General features: G+C 41.0%; 2 protein-coding genes and 1 long non-coding RNA gene across 3 annotated transcripts in view; 1 reads left to right on the top strand and 2 right to left on the bottom strand.

The window, feature by feature from the left end:
* Positions 1-9,709, top strand: part of rorb (RAR-related orphan receptor B) — a 23,880-nt gene extending 14,171 nt beyond the window's left edge. The window contains exons 2-10 of the mRNA XM_022202655.2: positions 1,764-1,849; positions 1,979-2,120; positions 2,312-2,743; positions 3,255-3,376; positions 3,493-3,625; positions 3,964-4,071; positions 4,287-4,397; positions 4,609-4,721; positions 4,907-9,709. Of these exons, the coding sequence (XP_022058347.1) occupies positions 1,764-1,849; positions 1,979-2,120; positions 2,312-2,743; positions 3,255-3,376; positions 3,493-3,625; positions 3,964-4,071; positions 4,287-4,397; positions 4,609-4,721; positions 4,907-5,071 (1,412 nt within the window). The 3' untranslated portion in view covers positions 5,072-9,709. The remainder of the gene's footprint in view (positions 1-1,763; positions 1,850-1,978; positions 2,121-2,311; positions 2,744-3,254; positions 3,377-3,492; positions 3,626-3,963; positions 4,072-4,286; positions 4,398-4,608; positions 4,722-4,906) is intronic.
* On the bottom strand, positions 3,242-4,969 carry LOC127534676 (uncharacterized). The gene is made up of 2 exons (XR_007942933.1): positions 4,862-4,969; positions 3,242-3,650 (listed from the first exon to the last, which is right to left on the bottom strand). It is a non-coding gene; the product is annotated as an uncharacterized LOC127534676 (long non-coding RNA).
* trpm6 (transient receptor potential cation channel, subfamily M, member 6) overlaps positions 9,025-13,525 on the bottom strand; it is a 24,811-nt gene continuing 20,310 nt past the window's right edge. The window contains 10 exon segments of the mRNA XM_022202654.2: positions 9,025-10,222; positions 11,005-11,117; positions 11,257-11,308; positions 11,438-11,643; positions 11,718-11,800; positions 11,920-12,215; positions 12,333-12,398; positions 12,598-12,654; positions 12,775-12,800; positions 12,903-12,967. Of these exon segments, the coding sequence (XP_022058346.2) occupies positions 10,131-10,222; positions 11,005-11,117; positions 11,257-11,308; positions 11,438-11,643; positions 11,718-11,800; positions 11,920-12,215; positions 12,333-12,398; positions 12,598-12,654; positions 12,775-12,800; positions 12,903-12,967 (1,056 nt within the window). The 3' untranslated portion in view covers positions 9,025-10,130.

Here is a 13,525-nt window from a genome sequence, read left to right on the forward strand (position 1 = left end):
CATAAAGTCAGATTTTAGGTGAATACAGAGGAACATGAAGTAGATTTGAAATCTGAAAGCAGTCTTCTAGAGTCAGACTCTGAACAGGGGCTGTCACAGTATCATATTTTAACTACACAATTAGTGTGGTCAAAGTAACTCATGATCAGATATTATCGTGATGTCTATTTTGCACTCAAAATAAAAATATAGGGTAAAGAAAGAGCGTCTGCAGCTATGGTGTATGCTGTACCTATGATGGAGTGTCAACCAGATTGCTAATGCAGCTGTATTATTTCTGCTAATATTAGAGCTAATATAATATTACTATTTTATTTTTTTATATATCACAGTTATTGTGAATGCCGGTATACGACGACTTCTACTCTGAACCTACGTCCCTCTGAACAGTGCAGCTCAAACAACTACAACTCAAACCCCTTTTTGCATCATGAAGCGGTCACACTCCCTGAAGTGCAGGCAGAGTTTATAGATAGCAGTGATTGTCTGTACCTGCTCAGTTGCTAGACAGACAGAACTGTCTGCATTGATCCTCATAAGAGATTATCCAATTATATATACTGCACACTCATTCCACTACAGACGTTGTAGCATAGACACACACACACAGAAAATACACATGCAGTCCAAAGCATGTGCACATGCTCAAATGAACAAAACTAAAACTGCACTTCAGAGTGCGCACTTACATATTCAAGTCATCACTTAAACATACATATGGGAGCAAACACCATTGAGTACATTACGTTTTGTAATGTGCTTAAGGGAGATCAGTTAGGCAAAATTCATGTAAACAAAAGGATCTGTTTAGTGACTTCATCCGTTTCTGAACTGCTCTTGAAATCCGTAAAACATGCAGGATTTCCTACAGGTGGGACTGTGCAGGGAGATTACATGTGAATGGCTATTTCAGCTGGGGCTAAGCCAGCGTTCAGCAGAGGAGGGAACCAGCTCGTCGGGAAATAATTTAGGATTAGATAGGCTGTCTAATCTCTTTATAGCGGCTGTGCCATCTCAGCAGCATACCTGCCTACCTCTACATCCATGTCATATCTCTAAACGGGGGACTGGAGCTTTCTCTTTCCATATATTATGGATATGTTCAGAGACACCCACGACAGGTGCTTCTGTGTGTTGAAATAGTTTCTTTTGTTCACATTCTGTGCCTTTTTGTGGCTGTACATGGAGCTGCCTATACACAGTGAGTAAAATCTAATGCTGACAAAAAGTAGTTAAATTAGCACATTTGTAGAAGTTAAAAACCATCAGCATTTGAGTTGGCAAACTTAGCGTGTGTGTGTCTGTGTGTGTGACAGAGAAAAGAGAGTTGAAGAGCAACTGTGGTACTTCAGTGACATAACCTATTTGCTCGTTAAGGGCAACCTTTCTAACCTGTGGGGGTCTCTCCTTCAAGTGTAACACAGAGAATCCACACACACAGTCTTTGTCATTTATGTGGATGTGTGCATGTCTGGTGTGCATGTATGCAGTCCTCGAAATCCTCGTTATTGCAGAAACTCCTACAAGGATATAATGAACGTCCACATGTCACCATGCCCTTGTGAAGTTGCACATATATTGTACGCTGACACATTGTAAGCTCAATCAAGTGCTACAGCTGACCAGGTTTTGAACAGTTTTTAACCTCAAATTAGACCACCAGCTGAGGTCTGACTGAACAAGGTGCTGTTCGTAAAAGTCTATGCCATGTCCCAAATGTGATTTGTAACACACGTCTTGTTGTCCTCTCACTTTTCTTGCAGCCCAAATCGAAGTTATACCATGCAAAATCTGCGGAGACAAATCATCAGGTATCCACTACGGAGTTATTACGTGTGAGGGATGTAAGGTGAGACTTAGTATTTGGTTTTCATCAAATTCAGCTTTATACTTGTGTTCAGAAATTGTGCACAGAATCATGCGCAGTCTGGGCTCTACAGCTACCTGAAGCCTGTCTTCTGTGTTAACATGTAACCAGGGTTTCTTCAGACGGAGTCAGCAAAACAATGCCTCATACTCCTGCCCCCGCCAGAGGAACTGCCTCATCGACAGAACAAACCGCAACCGCTGCCAACACTGCCGCCTGCAGAAATGTCTTGCCCTAGGAATGTCCAGAGATGGTGAGGCCCCAGTATATCTACATTTATACTTCAGGTTAACTGTGTGCACAAAAGTACATGCAGAAAACAGCAGAAGCTTTTAGGAATATATGTGCTGCAATTTTTTAAATACGTTTTAAATCTGAGAAGCGCAGAAATCTTGTTTTGTTTTTTTATTTTATCACCCTACATTTTATTTTCTCTCCTTACAGCGGTAAAGTTTGGCCGCATGTCCAAGAAGCAACGTGACAGCCTGTATGCAGAGGTCCAGAAACACCAGGCACGACTGCAGGAGCAGCGGCAACAGCAGACGGGTGAAGCAGAAGCTCTGGCTCGTGTTTATTCATCCAGCCTAACCAATGGACTGTCCACCCTTAACCATGAAATTGGAGGCACCTATGCCAACGGTCACGTCATTGAGCTACCCAAAGGTGGCCATGGTAACGGAGGAGGAGTCCCAGGGGGCTACTACGGGATGGATTCCACCCAGCCGTCTCCAGACCAGTCAGGTTTGGACATGTCGGGCATGAAGCACATTAAGCAGGAGCCGGTGTACGACCTGACGCCAGTACCCAACCTGTTCAGCTACGGAGGCTACCAGGACAGTCAGCTGGGGCCCAATAACGTCAGCATGGGAGAGCTGGGTAAAGACTGCATTTGTCGCACTATTCATCCCATAGATAGGAGTACAGTGGTTAATCACTGAAAATCAACATGAATCATGCACATGGAGAATGAACAATTACCCACAAAGTAGTCCTGGAAGAGAGCGTGAGTCAGAGTCCTAATCTGAGAGCAGAACAGGAGATCAGACAGGCTTACACAGCGAGCTGACAAGGTGTCATATTACTGCGTGCATAGCTAAGGCAGATAGCACAAATTAAGATTTAGTTAAAATTAAGCCTAATTCAAGGGAATGTTAAATTAAATAGTAAGTGGATAGCATCGAAACGTTGCTCAGTCTCTTTCTCTACATTTTCAACATACAGGTATCAGAGCGCCTGCAGTATAACGTGCACAGTACATGTATAGATCTGCCCAAATACACACATCATATACTGCAGTACCACATGTGTAATGCATAAAGAAATACTGAACTAAACTTGGTGTATGGAAAAGATTAAATGAATAACAACCACGAATCCTCTCTTCCAGATCGTATTGCTCAGAATATCATCAAGTCCCACTTGGAGACATGTCAGTACACAACAGACGAGCTGCAGCAGCTCGCCTGGCAGACACATTCCTATGAAGAGGTCAAAATGTACCAGAGCAAGGTGAGCTTTTATGCTGCGACACAGTAATGAAATGTGACTCTGTGTCACCTGCTGGTATGACAATAACTGCATCAATTCAGAGCATTTATCCCTGAACTGGGTGTGTTTGGTCGTAGCCCCGGGACGTGCTGTGGCAGCAGTGTGCCATCCAGATCACCCATGCAATCCAGTACGTGGTGGAGTTCGCCAAGCGCATCTCAGGGTTCATGGAACTGTGCCAGAATGACCAGATCCTCCTTCTCAAGTCAGGTGAGTCGACTGCAAATGATAAGAACTGAGAATTGAAATAGCAAAGAATTAGATTTTGTTCACTTGGGTTTTATTTACTAATGCACAAAATACATTTTGAGTTGTCAAATGGTCAGAAATAATAACAAAATTCATAGAATTCTGTCAAACGAGGTAACACAGATTCATTGTTTTTGCTCTATGCAGACCGATCTCACTGTCATGTAAAATCACCCCTCTCAAAGGCCTATTCTGAGTCTTGAAAAACCCTGAAATGTCCTGTGGCTTCTTTTTTTTTTGCCTTTTAGTCAGTATATCAGCCTCAAAACCATCACAGTCTCTCTCCACCGTTCTTCCAGGTTGTTTGGAGGTAGTCTTGGTGCGGATGTGCAGAGCATTCAACCCTCTCAACAATACTGTGCTCTTTGAAGGGAAGTACGGAGGAATGCAGATGTTCAAAGCTCTAGGTAAGGCATTGATACTTGCTCATTTTATCCTGTATGAATGAGGAAAAAGCTTAATTGAAATAAAAAGAAAAAAGGGAAAAGGCAAATCCAGAAATAAATTAAAAAAAACTCCTCTTCCCTTTGAGATATTTTTACTCAGCAGCACATGCATGACCAGAATAAGTGGAATGAAAATCTCTTTTTTTTGTCTGCCCTTCCCTGTGTTTCCCTCCAAGGTTGTGATGACTTAGTGAGTGCAGTGTTTGACTTTGCCAAGAGTTTGTGTTCGCTGCAGCTGACAGAGGAGGAGATCGCTCTGTTCTCAGCAGCTGTACTAATTTCCACAGGTCAGTGCACATCCACTAATAGTACTACAATATGAGACGCTATATGCACTGAAGACAGAAAACAAGACAGTTAACATTTGTATGTAACGCCATAGTTCCAATTGAAGCTATTAAGTACGGTGGCATCGAAGTCATATATAGTTTAGGTCCAGTACTTCAGTGAGCAGGTATCAACTCATTTACTGGCACTTAATAAAATTTTATTACTCAGATCGACCATGGCTGATGGAGCCTCGGAAGGTTCAGAAGCTCCAGGAGAAGATCTACTTTGCTCTGCAGCACATTATGCAGAAGAACCACATGGACGAAGATGCACTGGCTAAGGTAGTGAGAGAAGACATACTAACGCAGTTCATGATAAGTGAAAACACAAAGCAAACACAGACAACAGCACCTCTGGCCTCAAGGACAGGTGGAGCAATGTGAAAACACAAGAAGCTTTAAGTCCTTTACAAAGAACTGACTTCTGATTTCCTTCCTTTGACCGTTTCTCCCTCTTTGTCTGGCAGCTGATCAGCCGAATCCCCACATTGTCAGCCCTGTGCACGCTCCACACCGAGGAGCTTCAGGCCTTCCAGCAACTCCACCCAGAAACAGTCAACGTCCTCTTCCCTCCGCTCTACAAAGAACTCTTCAACCCCGACCCGAACTCTGCCATGGCGATGCCCAAGTGACTGCCTGTGGTCCAAATGCAACAAATGGCATCAGCAGAGGACCAAGAAAACATGACAGCCACCTCTGACAAGACGATAGGAGCTACATCGACTGTGTCATCGTGGCAACCACATATTTCCGAGCTCCCCCAGGCACACTTCAGGCTGGTGGGCGAGGAGTCATCTGCTAGAAACTTAGAGTTACCGCCAACAATACTAGGAATGTCCAGCACTTATCCCATCCCGTTCACCGATACAGTCTGAAGAATGTATATATAGATGAAACGTGCCCCAAGCCACAACCTGAGCGGGGCTTCCACCTGTCTCCTGAACTGAACTGACTGACCAGAAATGTACAGACTTTAAAACATCTAGGAACAATTTTAAGCTGTCGATCTTTAAAAAAAAAAAAAAATGGGTAAGTTAATTTGATTTAACTTTGAAAAACAATCATTTTGGTTTATTTTTTTTTCACATGAAGACATTGTGAAGTTGAAGAAGCTGGATGGGGGAGGGAACTGTGGATTTAGAGAAGCTATTGTAGATATTCTTCTAGTGGAGAGCGGATTCCAGTATTACTTCTTGTTATTTTAAAATAAGTTAGTCCTAATTTAAATATACAGCAGTCCACTGTGGCTGACTATACCTTGTCTATGTGTTTTTATTTTATTTGATAGTTTCTTGTGTACAGAATTTGTAAAGTTGAGACTTGTAAAAGAAAACTGGGTAAAAACTGGGAGTCGATTTGGGTTTGTTGATATATAGAAGCCTTGTCTGGATTTTGTTCATATGTAAAGAAGGTACTGCATCCTTCTCATCAGAACTTATAGAAATGTAAAGAGAGCATATGAAGGATTTAAAAAGAAAATAATGGTTACTACTTTTCAAGGTGAATATATATACAGAAATATTCTATTTTGCAAGAAAGAAAATCTGGCAGATTTGCCATCCTATCAATCATTTTTTTCTCGCTGCAATAAATTTGTCCAATAAAAGCTGGACTGCTTTCAAACAATCAAACAGAAACAGATAATCAGAAACCAGGACCTCACAATGAACCCCACACCTTTTCCCAAACTCCCTTTAACCCTGCCCTTTATGTCTGATGTATCAGGACCTTGATGTGAATTTCTGACATACAGAAGTGGACAGAAATCTCAATGAAGAAGTCCACCAAAAAAAAAAATCAACAAAATCAAGACAAACAGCGGAGTCAAAACAAACTTGAATTTAGTTCACAACTTTCCAATAACTCAAACCTGTCTGAGTGCTAGAAGGCCTCACCCCTCCAATCACTATTTGCACAAACCAGTCCGTGGATGCCAATCACTCCGGGCTGTGAATATGTAGGACCCTTTCTCTAAAGAGCAATAACTTTCACACTGCCTTTCTGATCTTACTCCTCTCCTTTCCTCCTCTTCTCGTTTTTAGCTGTTCGGAACAGGGTAGCAGTCTGAACTAGAATGCACTATATTTCACTCTCGATCATCGATTATGTCTAACAATCATCTCTACTCATTCCACCACAGACTCTGCAGTGTTTTTAGCGTAACACAGTGTGGTCTGGGTTTAGGACGTAAAACAGCACTGGTTGAAAGATGTGAAGAATGCAGATAGCCTCCAATCGTCTTTAACATTATTTAAAGCTGCAATATTTACAAAAACTATTTAAAAAGGAAGCTGTGATAGACAATCACTTTTATTACTTTGTCATTCCAGAATTATTAGCACGCACTTGTTGCTTTTTCTGTGTTTTGTTAAATAGCATTTGGCCACTGTGTAGAATCACGCTGGCTTTACCGGACATTTTACTGGGCCTCAGCAGCACCATTAACAATTTAAAAAAATCAGTGATGGATTTTCGGAGTTCCTGCCTACAGCCATTAGATGCTCTGAATGCATTACTCCTGCAAAGAGATCAATGATCAGCCCTTGGAAATCTCAGCACAGCTAAAGAGCTACAATTCAAAATAAGGCATTTATCAAAATAAGTGGCCCTCTACACAATAGTCACACAATGGTGCTTTTATAGCTTGTTACCTAACAAAGGTTAGACAAAATGGCAATTATGCTGAAGTTTTTTTGTTGTTGTCGTTTTTATTTTTATCTAAGATAGCACTTTTACCTCCACTTAAAATGCTATGATTAGTGGACTCTGATCTAGTGTTATTAAAGCACTAAAAATGGGGACCTGCATTGGGTTTTCTGATGTTCGTTGCACAGTGGCCAAATTTCCCATTTCCTAAAGGTACAGTCAGACTGTCTTCATTAGCATAAACAAACACTGGAATCCTTATTATTTTGTATCAGCCCATATGTGTGGAGAACAAAATCGTCTGCAACAAGCACCAATGTTAAACATCAGCAATCTGCTCACATTCATCTGTTCCATGCTGTGTCAGTGATCATTCACAGGTTCCTCCAAAGTCCAGCACCATTCCTTGAACCCCTGACCCGACCACAGATCAGAGGCCAGTGACTCTTAAAGACAATCACTTGCTCATTAAGGCTCGATGCACTACACAGCATCTCTCAGGGAGCAGCTCTTTTTCTGACTTTGCATTAAAAGAGGGTTTAATATTTTTGCAAAATTTACAAAAAAAAAAAGAATTATAAAAGAATAACTTTTTAGAATAAAAACGGCATACGGCCTGCCGACGTGTGCCGGCAACGGAATCTGCCCAGACAAGGCTTTGATAGATGTATGTCTGTGTGTACGTGTGTACAGAGCATGAATTCACTGTCCAAATCTCGTTAGAGCCCAGATTATATGACGAGCATTGTTACGTAGCACAAGAAGAAAAACAAAAAAATATACTCTATTGTCAGTGTGCCGTCGTCACCACTGTACGCTCATGTTTACTGCTTATTTTGCTGCTTTGGGGACGGAGAGGGAAGTCCACTAGTAAAACTGTGATACAAGCGCCACCACAACACCCCTGGGACAGTGAATTCCATCTCTGAATATGAAGTTTTTGTGCGTGATGTCTTTATTTTCCCTTGTTAGACTGTGAATCAGAGGGGTGGGATGGGGTTGCGAGGGGGGACGTGCTGGCAGGAATGAGTCGCAACGCAACACTGTAAGTAAGATACTGTAGCAATAAGAACTGGAGGCATTTACTACTGTCATGTTTGCATTGTAAGATTATTTTTTATTTTATTACTATTTACTATTATTATTGTTCTTATTATGACTACTATTCTTCTATTACTATTAGCCTATTGTTGTTCTGTTCTATTTGCATGACGTTTCATTGCAATGAAACATTTGGGGCTTATTTGTGTTTTCTCTTCTCATGATAATGTGGGTTTCGTGGGAGAGGTTTTTTTTGGCAGGGGTGGGCAATGGGTTTAGGGCAAATTCCACATCAATTCAGTCAGTTCAAAGCAATTCTTTTCTCACAAGCTGAAATCATTTTTAAATAAAATGCTCTAATTTATATACAACCAATTTAAATTTGTTGTTGGATTTGAAATGACTTTTTTCCCCCCTCAACCTCTGAATGTGTGAGTTGCTACAACCACAGAGCAAACGGCCCTTTCTGAACTGGCCTTATTGAACTGGATCAGAGACTCTTAACCTGCTGCGGGAGGGAACGATGTGGGGAGGGTTAATCTATTCTGAATGTTATGGAGTAGCCTGTTCAGTGTGAGGGGCTGAACGCATCATGCGCCTTTACCACTCCATCAACACAGAATGACATCACGGAGCGCACAATAAAAGTTGTCGCCATTCTTTGCGGCGACTCGGACAAATTGCGCAGACATTTTTAATACGCTTGGTTTGAAATGCATTTCTTACACGAAGTCAAATACACTCCAAAACCTCCTCCTCCCTTTCCTAAGAAAACCAGAGTGAGCATGAGTGAGTGTGTGTGTGTGCGCGCGCGTGAGAAAAAAGAGAGTGAGATGATGTTTGCTCTACCAATGCTTTGTAAACTATCTTGATGCATTACACATGTGTGCAATTGGAGCAGTGTTGAAAATTGTTAATTTATTGTTTAGAATGTCTTTGCGTCCCAGCAAGAGCAAATAAAACAAAAAAAATGTAGCAATCTGTAACTGGAACCTAAAAGGTACTTGGGCTACAGAACCTCTTTTACACAGGACTAACAAAACAAAACAATAAAATGAAAAAAAATACAAAAAAATGAGACATTTTGTTTGTTTTCAAAGTGCCATAGCTAGTGAGGAGAGGATGGATTGGCAGAGTGGGGCGTAGATGCTTTACTGTGTGAGTTTACTTGAGAAACCAATCAAAAAAGGGGAACTCCAAGGAAAATGTGTATTTGATTACACTGACAAACCGTTTTTACATTTTATGCTTTTTTGTTTTTCATTTGATGGGGACTCTGCTGGACTCTGAACTCCGACTCGACCGTAAATCCTTGAGCTCTGCTGCGGAGTTTTCATTTTCACACGAGAATAAGAGAGTGTGTGTGTGCATGCATTTGCAATAAAGAGAGCCACAAACACCCATAATTGATGGATCAGACTGGGTTGAAGTTCAGAGCTATGCAGGGGCCTTAGTGAGTCCTCCTTTGAGATGTATATACAATGTGAAGGTCTGAAGTGATTTTTGTTAAATTCTATATTTTATCGCTTTTGTAGACATTTTGTTGTGGGAAGAAAAAAAATAAAATAAATTTTATGGGTGCATTTCTGCCTCGTTCTTCTGCCTCACACATACATGGAGAAATTTTATCCCGATAAATTAATCAAAATTAATGTGCAAATGTATCAGAATTATATTTTTAATTCTTCATGTAGCTTTGTACCTTAGACTTTTGTGAAATCTTGAAAAGGTATTTTATGCATTTCCTATTAAGACTCATAAGATACAGCACAATGAAATAAATCCTTTTTTAAAGGAAGACCCTGCAATATTGTTGTCCCCCATCACTGGGAGAACCCTATTAGCATTCTGAGAATAAGCTACAAAAATCCTGAAAATATCTCGTGTCTGGTCACAGGTCATACTCTTTTACTCTGCCTACTAGTCAGAGCTGACACAGTAACATATGAAAACATCTGTTCATGAAAGTCTGTGTTTTCTCTTCCCTGCTTCCTGGGTCAAAGGTTATATGCTGGTTTCATCGCCTTCTTGTTCTTCTTCCCCCGACGTCGACTCTGCCTCGCTGCTCTCACAGCTGTCCAGACGCTTCCTTAAATCTGAACAACAGAAACATCAGTTAGCGACATGTCACTCCGATAGCACAGTCATTACCACAAGAAAGAGAATACTGACAGGCCTGGGAGGAAGTCCATGCATCCAGCATGAATAATTTGGTTTGATTTGTTGGAGAAATCTTGGAGAGGACACAAGAAGAGGAAGAGGAAACACAACGCACCTTTGAAATATCAAAACAACTGTGTCTGAATGTTTGTGTTTGTGTGTTTGTTTGCTGGGCTTGTTTGTTTTTGAGCACAGTTTCTTTCCGCGCGGTTATCCTCTAGATGCCGGTATCATGTCTACCCAGAGACGTTAATTAATAGCTAATCAAAGCTAATGTCTCAGCAGCACATCGCCAGCACAAAGACATGATTAATACGTAATCAAAGGCCGTGCAGCACATCGCACAAAGCAGGGCCCACCCCCATGCCTCAAACACTACTGTTGTTATAGAAATAAACGAACACTCGCGGCTTAATTAGCTGGCTGTTGGTGTGTGCTGCCTTCATTTGAAGTTGTTGGGGATTTCTCTCTGAGCCAAGTTGGCCTCCTGAGTGACGACACAGAGGTGACACACAAATACATGCATATGCACACGTGCGCAACGGAGAAAAAAATACATACAGAGGAAGAAACCATATGTAAATGCTAACGTAATGTGTGTCACACACTCAATTAGAGAAAAAAACTGAACTTTCCAAGCATTTGAATATCATTAACACACACACATTCACTGACACTCTCTTTTTTCTCTCAGACAACAATTCTGTGTACTTCTGACCTTTTAAGCCCAGTCTGCGGCAACAAACACTGCAAGAGTGTTTCTGCAGGAAACCGTTGATGGCAGCATCTCCAAGGTTATCGGGACCAAAAAGCATCTCACCTCTGCTGCCACTGCAAGAGCATTAGTGTAACAACAGAAAGACATTTAATATCTGGCTTTACTCAATACATATCTGAGGTAATTAGAAGTTTTAAAATGATAAAACATGATTGATTGATTACTGAAATCAGATACAAACGGCTGCTGTACCTTTGGTCGTCTGCCATTATGACTGTTGGATCAGTCAGCTCCTCTCCCACACCTGTCAGGAACAGAACAGGAATAAAAAATAAAAAAAAGAAAGGCAAGACAAGCATAGAAAGAAAGAGAAAAGGCAGAAACACACTGAGCAATTTTCATGTGCAAACACAGACATCATAAAAGGACCTGCCTTGTATATCTAGCACCAGCAGCTCTCTGCGTGAATACTCGTATGTCCAGTGAGAAAACGCAAGCAGCACTTCTTCCAGTGAACAGCAGGGGGCGATCTCTTCTCCTGTGTTGTTGTTGTACTTCCTGAAGTCACCACACATGTTCCTCTCAATAGTCAGCCACTGGCCATTAGAATGCATGAGGACCAATGATACATCTAGAAATCTGGTGGATAGAAAAGGCAGTTACTACAAGCAAAGACATGTGAACGTTTACATAAGAGAGAAAAACACACAGACCTTGGAGAGTGGTGGATATCATCGGGTTTGACTTGGTTAAACACTTGCATCATCTTCTGGGCTGCTCTCTGCTGCTGAATCTCCTTGAAAGATGTCAAACAGAGGTAGATTGTACACTTAAAGCAATATGAAGTTTATGGGAATTTAAAGTTGGTAATATGCCTACAAAAAGTCAGACTTTGAAGAGTGTTATAACACGTACTCTTAAGCAAAGCTGCTGCGCCGTGCTACCATGGAAGTACCTCTGCCAGGCGCGAACTACCTCGGGCCTAAAGGCTTTGACCACGTATACCAGACCAGGTCGGAGCACGTCCTGTTCTGCCCAGGTACACAGCATCCTGCAGCCCCGTCGGAGGCCCCCATCCAGAGAGCCCTCTTCACTGGAGAGGGGCTGCAGCACTGCAGTCTGGCCTTGGGACGACCAGGAGGAGGTTGAGCTGGATTCGGGGTCATCAGCGGGCACTTCTTCCAGGGAGTAGACGCTCACCTGTTCACCTCCTGCAGGGAATGAGCAAAGACTAAATGAAGTGCATGAAAGCAACGCAAAGAAGTTCAAACGTAAAACAACATTATTGAACAAGAAATCAGGTGACTGTAACACCAAGCAAAAGTTACCCAAAATGGAAACCGGAGTGAAGGGAATGGTGTGAGCCAGTCTCATCAGATTGTTTCTTTCCATGACTGGTAACACACAGACACAATGTGGTTAAAACTACATATGAATCTATCATATTCAAGCATAATTACTCCTAGATCCCAGAATAAGCAAATGCAAAAGAGATGACTCCACATGGAAAAGCCTATAGGGGTTTGACGCACTGAAAATGTTTACAGCCCCTGATAAAATCAATCATTAATTTCCTGCACACTGAGTTAATACCTGAATAGTGTGGATACAAATTGTCAGTGGACTGGAACGAGGAGCTCTTGGCTGCAGCTGGCAAAATAAAGGGAAACGAAATTACAGTAGCAAACAGTAAATCTCACAATAATGAACAAATTAGCTAAAACAACATATTTTATGAGGAATGTATTCAAGCTGTATGTTCAGAAATACCTTCAGGGGCCATGCTGCTCTGTAAACTGCAACATAAAGAGACAAAGGAGAAAAATGTTGGGTGATTATTAAAATCAGGCGTTTTGAAATAGATGGTTATTATGGCAGCCCTGAAGAAAGAGACTTACGAAGACATGAGGTTAATGGATCTCGCCCAGCTGTTCCATGCTGAGTGAGTGGGGCTCCACATATCCTAAATACAGCAGTAATCAGACCAATATCAATGACACATTATACACTCAATATGTGGGTCAATATACAAGTGAAGGACTTTTGAAGTCTATGGGATATAACTTGCATATATTTTTATTAAAAGTAAAAAAAACAAATGCTTTTTATGTTTATTTTGATTATGTCAATTCCAGAATTGCTAATTATCATTTATTAATAATGAAAATGACTGTATATCACTAAAATGTCAACTAAACCATCCGAATTTAATAGCCACCCTCTAACTAGCTAAACAATAATAAAATTTGCTTTTTCAAAAACTGTTTTGTGTTGTTTTTATTAAGTTGAGATAATCATGACAGATATTTCTTTTTTGTCAATATATCAAATTTTATATGGAAATAAATTGTATCTGTGCCCGAGAAATCACTTTTAACTAAGCTACCTATTACAAAAACACCTCTCAAAGAAGTGTGTTAATTTGAAATCACATGACCTGCTCCACATGATGTCATTTCCTCCAGAAGGAAAGACTGGCAAGACTTTCTTTGTTATTTAATATAAAGTAGTGTGTGAGTCA

This window comes from Acanthochromis polyacanthus, chromosome 7 (genome assembly GCF_021347895.1).
Source record: "Acanthochromis polyacanthus isolate Apoly-LR-REF ecotype Palm Island chromosome 7, KAUST_Apoly_ChrSc, whole genome shotgun sequence".
NCBI classification, from domain to species: domain Eukaryota; kingdom Metazoa; phylum Chordata; class Actinopteri; family Pomacentridae; genus Acanthochromis; species Acanthochromis polyacanthus.